Source organism: Octodon degus, unplaced genomic scaffold, assembly GCF_000260255.1.
Source record: "Octodon degus isolate 3935 unplaced genomic scaffold, OctDeg1.0 scaffold00119, whole genome shotgun sequence".
Taxonomy (NCBI): domain Eukaryota; kingdom Metazoa; phylum Chordata; class Mammalia; order Rodentia; family Octodontidae; genus Octodon; species Octodon degus.
In genome coordinates, this window is record NW_004524695.1 from 7,367,752 (window position 1) to 7,386,486 (window position 18,735).

Below are 18,735 nucleotides of genomic sequence, written 5' to 3' on the forward strand. Positions count from 1 at the left end.
CTGTTGCCTCTGCTTCTCATGGCCCTTCTGAAATGTTTGAGCACCAGCAATTCTACTTCTAGGAGTCTGATATAGTAATTTCAGAATATTTTAATAAATTCTGTCTTTCAGCCTAGCAAGCTAGCTCACCGGACTAAGGCTGCTTAGGCAAGCACAGGGACCGGGTTTGATCCTTGTGGTGCTGCGCCGGGCCCACCTCCAGGCAAGCTGAGCTGGCCATGGAGACAGGGTGTGGTGGTGCACACCTGTAATCACAGCGCTGGGGGCGGGGGGCTAAAACAGGAGGATCACTAGAGTCTGAGATGCGTAGTGAGACCCTGTACCACATACACTAAAAGAATTCTGTCAATCTTCAAGCGTCAGCTTTTAGTGCAGAAAGGCTTGGCTCTTCGTGTTCTACAGAATGTGGCAACCTGCTGAGAAACGTTACTTTAGTGTCTGACTGACTTCAAGCGGAGTAATCCTGCACAGTGTGTAGGAATTCTTGACATCCTGATGCATGGCCTGCAGTTTAATTTTATCATCTCCCTTGACATGAGGGCTGTAGTTTAGATCTAAATTGGGGTTCTCAGCTCCCCAGGTCCTAGAAAAAAGATTTTAAAAAATTTATTTGGTTCAGGATCCTCGGACTCATACTGATCCTCCTGTCTCAGCCTCTACAGCGCTGGGATTACAGGAGTGTGCCACCATGCCCAGTTTTGGTGGCTGGTCAGGCACACCCAAATCTCTGGGGCCACCACAGCATGTGGTACCAAGGATCAAGCCTGGGTCTTTGTGCTTGCCAGGTGGGTGCTTAGAACACCGAGCTATCTCCTCAGCACAAAGAGGATCTTTTAATTGAATCTCACTTGCCTGGGAAATCTTCTCCAAGCATCCCTATTCAGATGCACTGGCCCGAGATTGGGAATCCTCCTAATTCACTTTAGTTTCAAATTCTTGATACTTTAAAGCTGACTATTAGCAAAGCTGCATGTACCCTACATTTCTGCTTCTAATTTCTCTCATCTTTCACAAAAGGTTTGAGAAAGAAAAGTGGCTAGAGTTTATTTTCAAGATCTCTGTATTTGTTTCTTAGCCAACATTTGTTTTTCTCCCAAGTAACTGTAGTTTCTCTAGTTGATAGGAATTAGGATTTTTAAAATTTGGATTCTGGGTGTTACATGTCTGTAATCCTAGCACTCTAGGAAGCTGAAGCTGGATAGCAAATTTGAGCACAGCTACACATTTTAGTGATTATTTAAGATCCTGTTTCAAAACAGGGACAGAGGATGCAGCTCAGTATGAAGGCCCCAAGTTTAATCTCCAGTAACAAAGGACTCAGACACAGACTAGTGCAAAGTACACTGATCCCTTGACATGTTTATGTTCATTTTGAGTAACCAAACTGAATAAAAAAGAACAAGTCTTTCCCTTAATGGACACTAAATGCTATTTTTTTTCTTCCCTCTGTGGTAATAGGGTTCAAATCCAGGGAGCACACAAATTACATCCCTAGACCTATTTAAAATTTTGAGATAGGAGTTTCACCAAGTTGCCCTGGCTGGATTCATACCTACATTCCTCCTGCCTCAGTCTCACAGCGTGCCGGGATTATCAGTGTGTGCTGCCACACTCTGCTCGTGGAGCCCATTTCTAAACAATATTCAGTGAAGTGTCTTGAATTATAAAGTATTTACATGCCCTAGTTCTTGTCATCTGTTTGTGGATGGTGTTTTAAGAAATACAGACTAGAACATGGCAGGTAATTCCCAGACTTGAGAATTAGCATTTATTGGTGTAAGGAGTGGTTGGTGCAGATGGCCGAAGGGTCAGGACAGGCTCCGCTGCACAGTGTGCAGAGCCCAGCACAGGTGCTTAATGTGGTCAGAACCCAAAATATAGACAAGCATACAATGCGACACTTTTGTTCAGTCTTCTCCATAATAACAGAGACTGTCTTTAAGCCTTAAACTGGTATTTCACTGGCATAACACTAAGAAAATCTATCCACAAGTCTGAACTCTTTAAAAAAAATCATTTTATTGATCCTTTACCATACAAAATTTATTCAAATTACATCCATTTGAAGTGGTAAGATCACAGCTAGAGAACAGGTCACCCTGTAACAAATCTATTTACAAAATCCATCATAAAAGCTTTTTTTTTTGTTCATTTTTTATACATTATATTACATATTTTCTTTTTTAAACTAGCATATAACACAAAGCTAAATTGATTAGTAGTATGCCTACTCCCAATCTTGGGAGAAATACTTCCTTTTTACAAAATCATGTACCCTGTAGGAAGAGAAATTCCTACACTGACAATTGCCACTCAACTTCCTCCGCAAGGCATCTTCCCTCTGATCCTTCCTTCTCATACACACAAGTTGTCACGCATGCACTGAGTTCCTACTTCCTTTTCCTGAAACCTAATGCTTTAAATACTGCAATTCTATTTACAAGTCTACATGTAAGACAAAAATGAAAACAAGAACCACAACAGCAACAACAAAACACAAACAAGGTAACACTCTTAAAAAATTACAAACCAGCTAGAAAATATTCTGGCAGTGTTTACAAATTAATTGCTAGATTTGTACAAATTGCTAAATAATGAAGGTGTGAGTAGACTACATATCAACTTAAATAAAAGGATTGCTATGCACAACTGTACATATAAACACACACCTAACACTGTTTGACAGCTTATGTGTTGCCCATTATACACTTTATTTTCTAAGGCTCACTCAGTCATAATTTGCACTTGTAACTTTTAGCCTTTCATGTGTGAGCTTTAGTAGCAGCAACTCAATGGTACCAGGAAACCTGCACACTTACTACTTAAAGTAACACAAACACTGTAGTACTAACCCACTTGGTGTGCCAGATACTATGGGGAAAGAAAATGACTAACGCCAACAGAATACAGTATGGACGTCAAATTCATGTACCCCAGTTAAGCTCAAGAACTGGAAAAATCATATGCACGGAAGAATTTTTAAGACTTATTAGTATTCCTTTTTTTTTTTTTAAACAATAAATACAGCATTACATTATGAAAAGGTTCAACAAGAAAGTCAACAAAACACACAACAACCTAGCCAGGTGAGCTCAGTCTTTAGACTTTGGAAAAAAATCAGCTCTGTGCAGCTGGCAAAGAGAAGGAGCCAGAGCTGGAAGCAGAGGCAGCTACCCAGATGAGATAAATACGGGACGTAGGGGAAAGCTTGGCATAAATGGTTTCCCATGCAGGAAAAAACCCCACAGTGCATTTCCAGTAGGCACTTAACACGAAGCTCCCCTCCTTCCTCCACCCCAACGCTTCATCTCGGACCACACGGATATTCTGTACCAAGTCCAGTGTGTGTGAGGGGAGGAGGCTGAAGAAGAGAGAAGAAGATAGTCTGCACCTTTGTTTTTCTTTCCAAACATACACCACGCATACCCACACACAGAGTTTAAAGTGCTGGTGTCATCTGTCTGGACCCCACCACCACTTTGCATATTGTGGAAATCTATCTAGAGTAAACTGGCTGGGGTTCTTGTGGTTTATTAGTATTTGTTTCCTAAGGAATACCACCAATTCAAACAAATGCGTAGGAGTCCAGTGCCTACCATGTGCCTCCCAATGGGCCAGGCACAAAACATTTCAATTCAAATGTTCGTTCGGAGGTTAGTTTTTTGTGACTTCCTCATTTCTGCAGCCCTTAGTATCCAAGTAGTGGATTTGAGGTACAAGGCCACATTCCCAGGAGGAGATGGCCAGTGCCATCTGCCAGTGGGAATGCCATTCCTGGACACAACTGTGGGATCTGCAGTAGACAGGAAGCTTCCAACTTGGGACACCATTCCTGAGGAGAGAAGAGGGAGATGCCCTGGAGTTCTATCACTTTGCTTAGTCCGATTTCCTTTAGTCCAACACGCTCCTTCACGGGAGAAGGGGAGCTGGATGTGGCCAGGACTATTCTACCCCGACAGAGTGGGAGTGCTCTGCTCTTTCTAGCTTGAGGAAGTGCCCCCCACAGAATGCCACTCACACAATGGGGATGTCTTTCTCCCTAGAGGCCTCTCCATCTGACCCATCCTGAGAAGTGGTCTCCCTGAGTGTGGCATAAAAGCCCTTTCCCTGGTCACAGGGGCCTGGGAAGCCCAAGGACGGAGGGGTCCGTGCCTGCTGCTCCTTGGGACTGCTTCATAGTCTGTTCTCCTTCCCAGTGGGCCACCCATATCACGGAGCTCCAGGCTGGACTGGCCCTGAGCCCCCTTCCCCAGAAAGGAAGCAAGATGGGGCAGTGCTTTTTGCGGAGGCTGGTAGACCTCAGGTCACACAGGTTTAGATGCTCTGACAGGCAGAGGTCCTCTCCCTCTGCTAAAGCAATACAAATTTGCAAAAACCGCTTCAAAGTAAACAATGACTTGAAATGGTGATGGGTGCCACAGGAATGCTTAAATGGCAGCTAAAGAAAAAAGTCTAAAACAATCCACAAAGAACTCGTTAAGTAGGCATCTGCTACAAATCAACTGGAAACTCACAAATACACTGGGGACAGGGGAGCAGGAGTAGGAGTGGGAAAATGGAGACAGGAAAATCCACAACAGCTTTGAGTGGCAGAACTCCACTAGTCCTCTGTATCTGAAACAAGTACTTTGAAAACAGGTTCTTCATCCGAAAGGCCGTGGAGGTTCTTGTGACCTCCTTAGTGGGACACAAAGCCCATAGCTTAAACTGAAGTATGAGAGTAATTTAAATATTCCTAAGAAGAGATGAGGAAATCCAATTCATACTTTTGCATGACTTCAAGTTTGCATTTGCTGCAGTTCCATTCCATATTAGCAGACCCCAAAGACATGCATTCTGCAGAGAAGGCACGGCTTGAAATGCTATTAAGGAAGATTGCTGTTTTCCAGTGGGCCAGGTGGCTGGACCCCATTCTACAACCCATCCGTCAGGCACAGCAAGCCAATCTGAGAGGGAGGGAGGGTGAGAGGGAGAGAGGGAGGGAGGGAGGGAGGGAGGGAGGGAGAAGGGAAGAAGAAAAGGACAGGCAGAAGACACCTGATTGCACATTTTCTCACTTGCTGACTCTTCCAGGAGATTTTGGAGCCTGGGACAAGGCAGGGATTTCCCAAGGGAGCCTGCAACTGTGCGTTTAGACAATTATTTAATTTGTTAAAGTCAACTTTGTTCTGAAGTTTGTAGTTTACTTCATGATACTCTCTTGGAGGAAGAAGGTAGGAAGGGACAACACTGCATGACAGATGTTCTTGTTCCAGGATAAAAAAAGGATTGGTTTATAAGGAAAGGTCACACACAGCATAATCAACTACACATAAAGTCTTCCACCAATGGGAGCTTTTCCAAATCATAAGCATCAAAGAGATCACTGATGCCTTCTTCCTCCCCCAGGCTCAGCAGGTAATCCTCTTGGAGTAGGGGAGGCAGTAAGTTCACAAATGGTCCTTCTAAGTTGGAAGGAATTTGGTCCTCAGTCTGCTGTAAAAGGTTGGCTGGGGAGGCCAGAGGAGAAAGGTTTGCCACAGAAATTGAGCAGTCGCTATGTCCTGAGTTATTTGAAGCCAAGTCTGAAAGGAAAACATTAGGGGAAACCAAAAGTAAGAGGAAAACCAATTGAATTCTTTTCGGTCACTTTGCTAAATGACAATGGGACAAATCTGGGGTGCACCTCCCCTCCGCTTCATGCCATGGCGGAGTGACTTGTCACTCTCCTCTGCCCTGGTCTACTTACTCATCTCTCAAAATACCTGCTGCCAAAAAACCTGCAAATAGCCTTGCAGAAGAGAAGCTAACTAGTTCACAAACTTCTCTCCAGTAACTAGATGTTGTCTTAAGAAAGGCAAAATAATACGTGAATTGTGAAGAGTTGGCTCCCCAAGGAAAAACTCAATAGCTGTAAGCCAGAACAATCAGTTTATGAAAAATACCTCAGAAAAATATCTATAATAAAGCATTATCACCTTTGAATTTCTATGGTGAAAAAAGAAAATCTTTTGTTTTTACCATTTTAGTTGATGTATTTTTGCTCAGTATTAAATCAGATCTATTCCTTTAAATCACCATTTTTTTCTGCTATACTGGGAGATGATAGGGGAAAAGTTTATATATATTTATATTTATTTATTTATGGTACCAGGAATCAAACTTAGGACCTTGTGCTAGCCAGGCAGACTTTGTGTGCTGCTGAACTATATATCTCCAGCTCAAACATATATTCTTTTTTGGAACCAAAAATCAAACTCAGGACCTCTCGCTTGCCAAGCAGGCACTATGCCACTGAGTTAAATATCTGGTTCCCACACATGTCCTTAAACTGAAACTGTGAAGAGCTTTGCTCTACCAACAGAGCAGGGCTAGAGAAGTTAAGAATTATTTTTCCAGGGTCAGGATAGCTCAGTGGCATACGCGCCTGCCTGGAAAGAGCAAGGTCCTAAGATTGATCCCCAGTACTAGAAAAAAAAAAAAAAAAAAAGCAGCTTATGATTATTTACAGGCCCAGGGAAATAGCTCAGTAGAATAAGTACTTGCCTGGCAAGTTCAGCGTCCGGAGTTCAATCCCTGGTACCACAAAAAGAAAAAAAAAAAAATTTCCTAGGGTTTTACAGCTATAACCGTTTGCATTACGAGGAAAATAAAAACTCTTGGACAGAGGCTATTCTCTCCAAACTTCATTTCCTTCTCTACTCTGCAGCATCCTTCAAAGGTGTTTGGCCAGGTTACCAGGGCAGCAGGTAAGTCACCAAGACAATGCAAAAAAATGGCTTTTGTTAAGCAAAGGCTGAAGGGATTCATGAATGAATGGAGGAGGCTTTGCCCAAAATTATTGTTTTATTCTATAAACCAGTCAGAATACCTTTTAAAAAATGCTACCTTAGTGACGACAGAAATTTTTTGTTTCCTGCTTAGACTTGTGCTTCTTTCTAGTCACCTTCATTCCTAACATAGTTTCCAGAAGACAAAAGTGGAATTTTTACCTTTGGAAGTGGGTTTAGGGATGTTCCCATTGTGGTCTTGGTTGTTGGTTTTCATCGGACTGTGTGTTTCAGTCTCTTCTGGACACAAGTAAACCTCAATGGGTCCTTGGGTACTTGCCAAATGGATTTGTAGGCTCTATGAATAGAGATGACAAAAGTTCAACCTACAGGTCTTTTAGAAGTGAAAGCCAAGGTACTGTCACCTCAAACTGAAATATCAGCGCAATAGTCATTGTTCACATTGCTTCTTTGCTGATAGTGTAACCCTACTAATAACTGTTCCTGTAAAGCAGGGGTCAGCAAACTAAAGCTAGAGGGCTACACCCAACCCACCAAATGGCTTGGTAAAGAAAGTTTTATTGGAGCACAGCTGTGGCCGTCCCTACTTAACGTGTTGCCTCTGGATGTTTCCGTATTGCAAAGGCACAGTCTAGTAGTTGAATAGCCCGAACAAAGGCAGCAGGGTTCACAAAGCCAAGGACATTTACCACCTAGTACTTATTCTGAGAACATTTTGGGGTAGGGGATGTCAGTCTGTAAAAATGGTACAAGTAAATTATGTTCTTTAGATAAATTAGTCTTTTTCTACAAATTATTAAAAGGCCCATTTAGTATTCCGGAGAGAGTACTTTCATGTTATTGTTCCATTATGGTAGGACTTTCTAATGCTAAATTGTAATAACCAACTTATAAATAGCATTCCTAGGAATTGCATTTAATAAGAGACTGCAGGACCCTGGCATTTAAAACTCCTTCACCTATGGCACTGATAATAATCTTTCAAGGTGGGAGGTCTAGCCTAGAGGGGGCTTGCAAATGTCATCCTCTTGCCTCTTGTGTATTTTTTTCACTACAGTTCTTTATCTTATCATTGCAGTCTAAGCCAAATTTATCAAAGTACATCTGAAAGTGATCACAAAAATATGTGCTCTATTTTCTTAAAATATTCTAGTCTATCAAATACTTCAAGGTCCCATTTAATTTCCTAAAAGTAAACATGTTAAGAAGCGCTATAAAAATTCTTAAAATGTGCTAAGCTAGAGAGATACTTCACAGCACTTGTGCCTCTATTCATGGAGGCAACCGGATAGAAGGTAATCAACATCAAATTTCTCAAGTGGCTCGAACTGATCAGAACTACCAGATAACAAATAACAAATTATGACAGAGAGAGAGAGAGAGAGAGAGAGAGAGAGAGACAGAGAGAGAGAGAGACAGAGAGACAGAGAGAGACAGAGAGAGAGACAGAGAGAGAGAGAGAGAGAGACAGAGAGAGAGACAGAGAGAGAGACAGAGACGACAGAGAGAATGAGAATAAGAGGAGCTGGGCATCACTGACTGCTTCCAGCTCCGTGGGTGTGTTAGATTTTCTGGACATTCAAGAAACATCAAATAGTTGAAACACTTTCAAATATAGGGTTAAGGAAAATAAATGGGAAACAACTATGAAGTTGTAAGAACAGGTCAGGCTCCTTCACCATGAGTCAATACTACTGAACTTCAGGCATTCCAAGATCTTTGCAAATACACAAAGCCGCCGTCTCCTTACCTCTATGGCGTCAGGCACTTCAAGTCTTGTTTCTGGAGGGGCTTTCACAACTATAACAGTTTGGTCTTTAAGGCCACTAATTTTTCGAATATCTTGATATGTAACATAAGCTAACGTTACAAGTGTTAAGGAAATCTTCTACCTAGTTAGCTCAGATATATCATGAAATCGGCAAAATACATGGGAAAAACTTAAACCACCTTATAAGAATGTCTCATAAAAGGTAAATAGGAGGTAGGGAGAATTACCTATTCCATTGTTTTAAAATATTTTAACATATATGCTAAGTTGTTTCATTTATATTACTAGTTTCTTCACTGAAAAGAATGTGGGCTATATGTTTCTTTTCATAGTCTTTTTTATGTCTTATGCCCTAAGTAGCTATTTTTAAGAGTATGATACATAGTATATAATTATTATTCTCTTATTTTTTGTTCTTACTTTGTTTTGAAATTTGATTTTTCATAAAAAAATATATTATGTCTGAACTGGGTATAGTGGTACAGGCCTGTAATTTTAGTACCCAGGAGGCTGAGGCAGGAAGATCATCACAAATTCAAAGCCAGCCTGAGCTACATAGTGAGTTCCAAGTTTGGTGCATTGGACTCAAAAATTTAAGGGGCTGGTGAGATGGCTCAGTGGTCTAAAGCACCTACTTAGAACAAGCTTAGCAAAGCACAGGGACCGCGGTTCAATCCCCCAGCAACCACATGCCAGCCAGCCTCGCCCCCTGGTGGGCTGAGCTGGCCACACACACACACACACACACACACACAAATAAATAAAAATTAAAAAAAAAAAAAAGAAAAATTTAAAAAGTCTCTGATTCTGGATCTTCAGATATACTGGGTCCCTCAGGGATCTTCTTTACTGACTGATGTTCTAGAGAGCAAAAGAAATATAGACTTTATCCTTCCCATTTTGATGGCTACTTAGAATATTAAAATACAAAGACAGTTAAACTGTCAAATAAAAATCAATACCCACATAAGCCAGGTATTTTGGGGCCAGTAAAATAGCTCAGCGGATTAAAGCGCCTGCAAGTAGGCGCAGGAGCCAGGGGTTCAATCCCTGGGCCTGCTGTACTGGCCCTGCCCCTGGGTCCCACTGAGAGGGCATGGAGACTGGGTGTGGTGGCACCTGCCTGTAATCCCAGCTCTTGGGAGGCTGTAAACAGGTGGATCACTATGAGTCCGATCTAGTAGTGAGACCCTGAACACCCTGTAGACCCTTCCCTAAAATACAGAAAGTCAGGTATTTTAAAGCCATGTTCTTTTGGTATACAAGTATCCCATGGACCCTAGTGAATCACTCGAACTGAAAGATGGCAGGCCCCAACTTGTAGAAAATAATGTAAGCTCTACCAATCTTGTGAACTCCCAGGTTATTAGCAAGTGTCAGCAGCCATCAAATGAATCAATGAGGAGCAAACATGTTGGTGGGAGAACTCAGAATGCTGCTCAGGCAAAGAGCTTGTTTTCTGAAGAGCACCTGGGCTGCTGGTGATTGTGTATTACCTAGATAATAAGAGTGTCATTATTTCTGTTATGAAAATTATCCTTTGTGTGATATTATTAACTCTCCTATTAATTTCAATGTTCACAAGTAGGAAAGTGGATCCCAGGTGTTCTGTAATATGAGAAAACCTGATTTAGGAAAAAAGAATAAGATAGAATTTCACCACTCTTGCTAGTATTTCCAAGTATGGAATGGCTCTTGTAAGTGTCCTGAAGCCAAGCCTAAAAAGCTACCATGAAATATCAAGATACTTACTATACGGTGAAAGTATTCATGTGAGCTCACTTAGAGATCAATAGCTGGGGATGTAGCTCAGCGGCACAGTGCCTGTGTGGCAAGTGCAAGGTTGTGAGTTCAATGCCTAGTGCCAAAAAAAGAAAGAAAAACCAAAAAACAAAAACAAAAACAACCCAGACTTTCGAGATCAACTTTTACTTGACATCGAAGGAATATAATAGGATGCAAGGCTTTGTTAAGAGACATGGAATAACATGAGCAATGTCTTTAGTCAGCTGTTTAAAAATAAACCCATTAAAATGCCTAGAATAAAATACCAAATAACAAATCAATGAAAGCATTTCTGTAGGTAATATAATATACCTAATAGTGGCTGTGATCTAATATATTTAATATGGAAAAAGGATTTTGAAATCCTAGAGGAAATGATGTCCCTTAGAATAGAAGTTTCTTATTAGATACTTGTTACAGAAGCTATGAATCTACTTGGCAGAAAAAAAAGCACATCTACAGAACCTGCACATATGTATAGGGGATTTATCATAGATCACCTTCTTCACTCTCTACAGCTGAAACAGCGGTTGGTAGGGGCTGTTGTTTTAGGATCATGAGCCTCAGACCCCACTTCTCCTATCAAAGAATCTACTGAAACCTTTACAGAAGACAAGAAGCTCCTGATTTTTACTTTGAACACTGAGTACAATGGGTGCACAGGTTTTGACCGCATAGCCCACTGCCAGCAAGCTAAGCGACAAGAACTTATTAAAATAAAAACTCATCTACAATTACTCAACATGCTCCAAGAAAGAAAATTTCAACACATTTGTGAACAAGCTGTACCAAATTGGGAACTGAATGGTGAATTGAAATAAACTGTGCAAACATATTTTCTAATCTTACAAATTTAAAAAGTGCTTCCTTTGTGGCTCCCTCCCGAATTTGCTTCTGGGGTTGGCAGTCCCCTGCAAGGAAGCTTTCATTTCCTGCAACAAAGACCTCAGAGAAAGCTAATGTAAAGGACAATGCCATTAGCCACATGTTCCCAAGAGCTGCCAATCATGTATAACCACACAGCTCCTCCACAATGGGGCTCCCAACTAAACAATGAATGGAACAGGCCCTGCAACCCACTCTGGGAACCCTTGGGGGTTTTAGTCATCACACCTCTTCTCTATCTCACTAATCATCAGCTGACAAGGTCAACAGGAGATGAACAGTTGCAAGTTTAGGAAAAAAAAAAGAACCCCCCAAAAACATGGGGAAATACATGTCATTATACCTTCCAAAGGAGAGACTGTTCACATGTGAGAACCGAGAAGAAAGTGGGCAGGGTACATTTTCTTCTCTAACAAAGGTCAGTGTGGAATCATCACAAGTACAGGACTAAAATTAGAGATGGGAGAATTTAATCTGCTGCTTTCGTCTTCTACCAATAATCGAGAATACTGGCAAACCCTGCTGACACCATGGAGCCACCTCTCCTACTTTGCTGACAGAAGGTGAAGTTTGCCTTGATGGTCAACAGAGTATCAACTTCAAGCCACAAACGCTAAGTAGCTCCTCATAGTTTTATTTTTGAGGACGAATGTTTGAGGACAAATGGTGAGGTGAGATTTTTCCAGGTGTTGGAATGCTCCTGAAATCAGTTTCTGGTAGTGGGAACCAGCACAAGGCACTTAAATAGCTAGGTTACTTTTTCTGTTCTTCAAACCCTTCAACGATAGCTCAGTCAGGGAGAGTCAACGGATTCCAATTGCTACAATGGCTGATGAAAAGAAAATAGAATGTGAGAACCCCAACAGTGACAGCTCACACCCACCCAAAATCTGGGAAGCCGAAGTTGAATCTGCTGAGTGTTGTCATTAATATTAATATCAATACCTTACATATCTTTTATTAGTATAGCCTTACGTTGTGAGTGTAGCCATATGCTTTAACCACACATGAATAAAATGCTTTAAAAACAGGTTCCCACCTGGCTTTTAAAACATAATGATAGGATCTAGTCCAATGAGTATCTTATCAAAGATGTTGACTTTCCAGGCAAAACAAAGTAGGCTTACACACACACACACACACACACACACACACACACACACACACACAAAATCTTGCATGAAACCAGAATAAAATCTACTCTGTGCCTATGTCAGACTGCCAACTCTGAAAATAGTCTAGCAGGCACTGGCTCCCCATCAACCGTGGCACAAAGGATATCTTTGATTCTCTGAATCCTCGGTTAACAGTTTGAGGTCCAGGGTGCAGCTTTGGATCAGTTCATCTAACTTCTTCTCTTCCTGACTGAGCTCCGTCACCTCTTTTGACAGGCCTTGACACTGGGCCAGCATGCCGCCATCCTCAGACAGACTGCAGCCCCTAGGACCCAAGCACAGATGCTTCATGGCTCTTATGGAATGGTCTTGTGAGTAACTGCCCCCTCCACACAGGAGGTCACAGTGCTTGCTAGCTAAAGGTTAAAATCAGAACTTTGTATGTGTTTTTCATGAACAGTGTCCCGCATTTTTCACAACATCAAAACTAAGTGAAAAAGCACTGTCATTTTCAGAGCTCTTTTCTGCAAAGCAGACCCATTTAGAAGGCTCAAATTTAGAGGACAAAAGGCGGCAGCCACCTGGTGCTCGACCCCCACCCTCCACCTTACACTTTCTAGGGTGGGGAAGATAAGAGACATAGAAAGACAGAAAAGATGGAATGGTTCAAATACAAAAACAAAACAAAACCAGAAAACCAGGTAATTTCTGAGGGTCTTTTATCAATAGCTAAAAAAAAAAAAAAAAAAAAAAAAAGAGGTAAAGGACACAAACTCATTATCAGCAAGAACAAAGACATAGGTCAAAATGGGTTACCAAACTATCCAAAATTCCATTAAGGACAAAAAGTTTATCCATTCATTTTATTATATTTGAATGGTTTTTTTAAAAAAGCCAACCAATCTATTCCTTCCAATATGCTTTAATAGTTTAATACTATATGAAATATAAAATACCAGCTTTTTAGTTCCTGTCTATAATTCACAAATGATATTACTGTATATTTAATCAGCTCTCTGGACATACAGGTAGCAAGAGTCATCCTCAGTCTATAGAAGACATGGAGCCATATAAGTCTTGTCTTTATTTATACAGAAAATGAGTTGATCAATCACAAGGTTAAAGATGCTTTGTGATTGTACGATCGATCATGTGATCATCATGTACATCCAGATGACTACAAGCCATCATTAATCTCCAAGTTCCTATGGGAGATAAGTCAAGGACATGTGTGAACACTTCTAAGGACACACATGTGCACACAGAGACATCAGCTGGGAGCCAGGGAGCCTCTCTCTAGTCTCTAAGTGGCTTCCCCTACTTGATACTAATCAAATGCTGATCCTCTATCTCAGACAGTCTCTCAACAGAAGACCATGAAGTTTTGTTCAAGACACTGAGGAGAAGTCGGGTGTGGTGGCACAGGACTGTAATCCTAGCACTCTGGGAGGCTGAGACATGAGGATCACCAAGTGGAGCAAAGCTTGGGCCTGTTAGAAACTTAATGAGACCTGTCTCAAAAAAAAAAAAAAAAAAAAAAAAAAAGGGCTGGGTATATAGTTCATGCAAAGGATGTAAAGGACCTGGGTTCAAACCCCAGTTCTTTAATAGCCAAGGAGTCGAGGAAGGAAAAAAATAAGTGAGCAAAGCTATGAACACTGAATGGGGGAAACCCAGGCAGGGTGCATGGATCTCACTCACATCCACTGGACGTTGTTCTTGGACTTTTTCTTGATGAGGTGGATGCCTTCCAGCACGTTGGTGATGTCGTAAATCCTCCTCTTCTGCACTTTGAGCACCTCCGCTGCCTTGTTCAAGTCCAAGACCCCATCGGGCGACTGGCTCAGGAGCTGAATGAACTTCTTGGTGAGCAGACCGAGGGACGTGTCATACCGCGTTTTTTCTGAGGGAGATTTTGGAGCTTAAAGGAAAACAAAAACCGAACGGGTGGGGGCAGGGGGAGAGGTAAAGAAATGAAGGGTCTCTGTGCAGTTAGGCCAGCCAGCGCTTTCCCACCACAGCCCGAGGTTAGCTCCTGAAGCGAAGCCAGTGTTCTTGGTGAGTTACAGAAAGCCATGACATTGCTTTATTAGAAAAAGTAGGGACAATGGAAATCCATGCCTCCTGATCAGGCTTCCCTCTGAATTTCTCAGGACCTCCTGCTCTGGCTCTGCCACCCCCAGCAGCCAAGGGAATCGCGCCCCTGGGTCTAGAGAAGGCAGGGTCTCCGCAGCTTTGTCTTTGCTGGCCTCTCGGGCCAACATACTATCATTTATCCACCAATTTTTCAAATAATGCTTCATTTGGGAGAGGAATACTTGCAAGTCTATCAAACCTCCCCATCTCTCAGCCAGGGACAGGAGTGGTGGCGCATGCCTGTAATCCCAGCACTTGGGCAGCTGTGGCAGAAGGAGTTCCAGGCCAGCCTGGGCTATCCAGTGACTTTAAGCCTAGCCTCACTGCATAGCAAGACTCTGTCTCAGAGAACTAAAAATCTTCCCATCTCTTGGAAATTACATTTATTTAATATTGTATTTATTCTCTTATAGGCGCACTTTTTTTTTTTGGTACTGAAGACTGAATGTGGGGCCTTTGTACTAAGTTATAGCCCCAGCAATCTCTCTAGTCTATCTACTTATTGTATCTATATAAATTTTGCATTGCTACATATGTATGTTATCTGTCTGTCCATTGGTCTGTCCATCTAAATTTTACATAGCCCGGCCTAGGCTTGAACTTGCAATCCTCCTGCCTGGGCCTCCCATAATGTTGGGATTATAAGCATGCACCACCAACCCTGCCAGATCTACGTTTCAATTTAGCATTGCACAGGCTTTGTGGATGGCCTAAGCATAAACCATATGCAGGGAAGAAGGAAGTCTAATTTACCTTTTACATTAAATGCAACAACATAAACAGACTGGTTCTTTTTTTTTGTTTGTTTGGTGGTACTGAGGATTGAGTTCAGGGTCCTGTGCTTGCTAGGCAAGCGCTTATTCTGAGCTATCTCCCTGGCCCAATGTACTGGCTATTCCTAACCTACTTCTCTCTCTCCCAAAAGACACGAGGAGAGCATTCAATGGGAATGCAACCAGCTGCACATTATCAGGTACAGTCAGTTCTGCTACTGTAACTGCTACAGTCCACCTACATCCGGCTAGCCTCACACTTTGAAGTCCTGCCCGTGAAGGAAAGTTACAGCTCAGTGAAATTACAGGATGATGCTTATATTCTGACTTGAAGATGACACTGCCTTTAGTGGCAGAAGTCTTCCCTTACACCAGTTTTCAGTATTAAGAGGAATTACAGCCTTTCCCTAGGTGTCTGCAGCCAGTCTTTAATTTTCAGACAGGCACAGAAAGAAATAAAATCAAAACACGCCAAGACTGTTCACACCTTGGCAATCTTCCAGCCACAAGCTTTGCAAGGTGGGAATCCCACACCCAGGAGATTAAGGAAAGAGATGAAAGAATCCTTACTTTTGGGGCTATCCGGACTTCGTAGTGCAGCTCTTCCTTTGCCCTTGGGAGTTTTTAAACCATCTGAGAGGTACTGGTGACCGCTTTCTCCTAGCTCCAGCCTTCGCTTTGCCTGTAACACAAATGCGATGGCCTGTCACAGGTCATATGGACAATGGCAAACGTGGAGGCTGGTTGGCTTCACCCTACCAAACGCTGCAGGCACCAGCAGCTCTCAGCCCTGTCACTCCAAGGTTTGCGAAGCAGCTCGAAGACAAACACCTGAGGTGATCACGTGCCCGCGCACAAGTGGACAAACCCAGTGATTCCTGAGTGTGAAGCGCAGATGCGGCTCTGTTCACTGATTCGACAGAGCTACCAAGCACGCGGCGGGATGCTACAAATCTCGCACAGCCCAGGGAGCAGCACCAATTTATGTTTCCTGTCCACCTCCATTCTGTCCTGCCGTGGATTCCTAAGTGCTCCCCCAGAGCTCTGTGTTCACTTCTATGATAACGCTTACTGAAAGTATTGTGTAAGTTCTTCATCTATTTCTCTGTTCCCTTAAGGCACAGACTGTGTCCCATTTACCTTGTATGCCCATGCGTGGCACAGGCCAGCTTTCTGCAGGGATTCAATCATGCTCTATATATTTATCAAGAGTGTCTGCACAGAAACAACTAACCAGACTGCAAAGGGTCCTCCATCAGGAAAAGAAACACTGTAAATACACAACTGTAGGCTTCAACCAAACCAAGGAAGTAAGGACTTAAGTTTTTCATTTAATTCTATCTCACTTTAAAAATACCCATCTAATGTCTTTCATGTACTGGCAAGTACGTTTAGGAAACAGAAGCAGTAAAGCAAGAGCCTATAATCCCAGCACTCTGGGAAGCTGAGGCAGGAGGATCACAAGTTCTAGCCCAGCCTGGGCAGCTGAGTGACTTAGCAAGATTTGCCTCAATAAAAATTCAATAAAGGGGACTGGGGAGATAGTTCAGTAGAATAAGCACTTGCCTGGCAGGCGCCAGGGCCTGAGTTCAATCCCCAGTTCTGCCAAAAAATAAAAATAAAATTAAAAAAAAATAAAAATTCAATAAAAACGGATTGGGATGTATATAGCTCAGTTTGAAGGTGTTGGGATCAATCCCCGGTAACACACACACACACACACACACACACACACGGAAGCACGCAAGAGCTCCTGCCTTACTAGGGCTTAGCGTCTCAGAAAAGATGGATGACAACTAAGTCAGTACTAACTGCAGGAGTAGTGTTTGGACAGGGATGGCTCCCACCAGACACCCAGCAGGGCAACACATGTTGTGGCCCATCACGGGGTAGATCCTTCCAACGAGTTTGCAATTTCAGATGAATTCCTCATGAATGGAAACACAAGCGATAACTTACTAGAGGACAACAGATGTCCAGCTTCTCTGTGAGAAGTCACCAGCCAACCTGAACTTTCCACCACAGAAGCCACTGTAGCCCACCTGAACTGGCATGTGCTAAGTATAAAATTCGTGCTGGATTTTGGACACATGGTGGGGGAAAAAGATAACATGTCAAAATGATAATCTTTGGCTTTATAAAATATTAAGTATAATGTTATCAGATGGTTATTTCACCTACTTCTTCTATTTTTCTCTTACTATGGCTTCTGCTGGTTAGCGCTGAGCTACACCTCTCCTTCTCGTCCAGAAGAGACAATGTGGCAAGTTTGCCTTTTGGCTTTCGTCTCCCCTTCTCAGCTCTACCGCAGAATCTCTGTGCGGGTCTGCCCTTTCAGCTGGCCAGCATTCACTCCTCTTTCTTTTCTGGGGATTGCCTGCCCTTGCCTTAGTGCCTTGGTACACACAGGTGACCCAGCCTTGGCTAATCACTGTGCCCCATCCTGCCACATCCTGCTGGGAATGCGACCAAAGCTGGGTGAACAAAAGACACCCCCATGACTTTTCCCGGAACTACTGGCAAGAAAGAGTTGTGTCCTTTCTAGTGAAGCTGATAAGCTGGGACTCAAGGCCATGATTGAAAATTCTGGCTCAGCCCATGCACCAGGGCCAGTAGCTATTTTTCCCCAGGTCACCCAGGTGTTTCAGCCAACACAAGCTCCTTTTTTGTTTGAAGAAGTATGAATTGGGTGCCTGGAAGTCAGGATGGACTGGAGTTCAAAGGGAAGCTGGCAGGCACTAGGCGAAGGTGGCAGGGTGTGGGTCAGTTCTTGTGGTGGTCCGTAGGTGTTACAGATAAAAGCCAAGCTTCCTTTGAGGCAGGACCACCTAAAAGCCAACAGCCTCACCATGGAGGCCTTTCTCTAAGTAGACAGTAATCCCTCCAAGAAGATGTAGAGCTATGTTCTCTGTCCAGGCTAAAGTCAACAGAAGGAAAGCAAATCTGGAAATGAGCCAGGGACAACCCTGAGGTCCTCATCATCTTGTTAACACTGGCAGCAAGGATCTTCTGGCCAGCAGCCTGGGAACAGGTTAGTTTGGCCCCTCTAGGTTCTTATTTAAGTTGCCTGGAGGCAAGGCCTGTGGAAGCATAAAGCTGTAGGCTGGGAAATTCCTAGGTCTGTTGCTAGGCATCGGAGGTTCAGCCTCAAGGATCACAACTAGACTCCATGTGTGACTCTTGGTTACTAAGCACCAAACTGAGTTGGCCAAATCTAAATATTAGAGAGACAACCTCCTAAATTTTAAAGGTACTTTTATTGCCAGAGAATGACTTAGTCTAGAAAACAAATGCCTGTGATGTCTCAGCCTCTTAGGGAATCAATCAGGAGGCCCATAAATCCACACCAGAAATAAATGAGCTGTAAAAGGAGGGCAGCTCCAGAAATTCTTCCCACAGGGTGGAAGTGTGGAGGCCATGCAGCTCCCTAAGCCAGTCTCATCTCCACCAAGTCACCCAGTGCCAGCTGTCGCTGAGGAGGACACGATGGGCGAAGGGAC

The 18,735-nt window shown here is 42.8% G+C and overlaps 1 protein-coding gene across 2 annotated transcripts in view; it reads right to left on the minus strand.

The window, feature by feature from the left end:
- Positions 1-4,978: 4,978 nt before the first annotated feature.
- E2f3 (E2F transcription factor 3) overlaps positions 4,979-18,735 on the minus strand; it is a 79,293-nt gene continuing 65,536 nt past the window's right edge. The window contains exons 2-7 of one of the 2 annotated variants that reach the window (XM_004640151.2): positions 15,806-15,917; positions 14,028-14,247; positions 12,493-12,651; positions 8,521-8,635; positions 6,972-7,107; positions 4,979-5,564 (exon numbers count right to left, since the gene is read on the minus strand). In XM_004640151.2, the coding sequence (XP_004640208.1) occupies positions 5,302-5,564; positions 6,972-7,107; positions 8,521-8,635; positions 12,493-12,651; positions 14,028-14,247; positions 15,806-15,917 (1,005 nt within the window). In that variant the 3' untranslated portion in view covers positions 4,979-5,301. The remainder of the gene's footprint in view (positions 5,565-6,971; positions 7,108-8,520; positions 8,636-12,492; positions 12,652-14,027; positions 14,248-15,805; positions 15,918-18,735) is intronic. The other variant, XM_004640152.1, reaches the window with a different exon arrangement.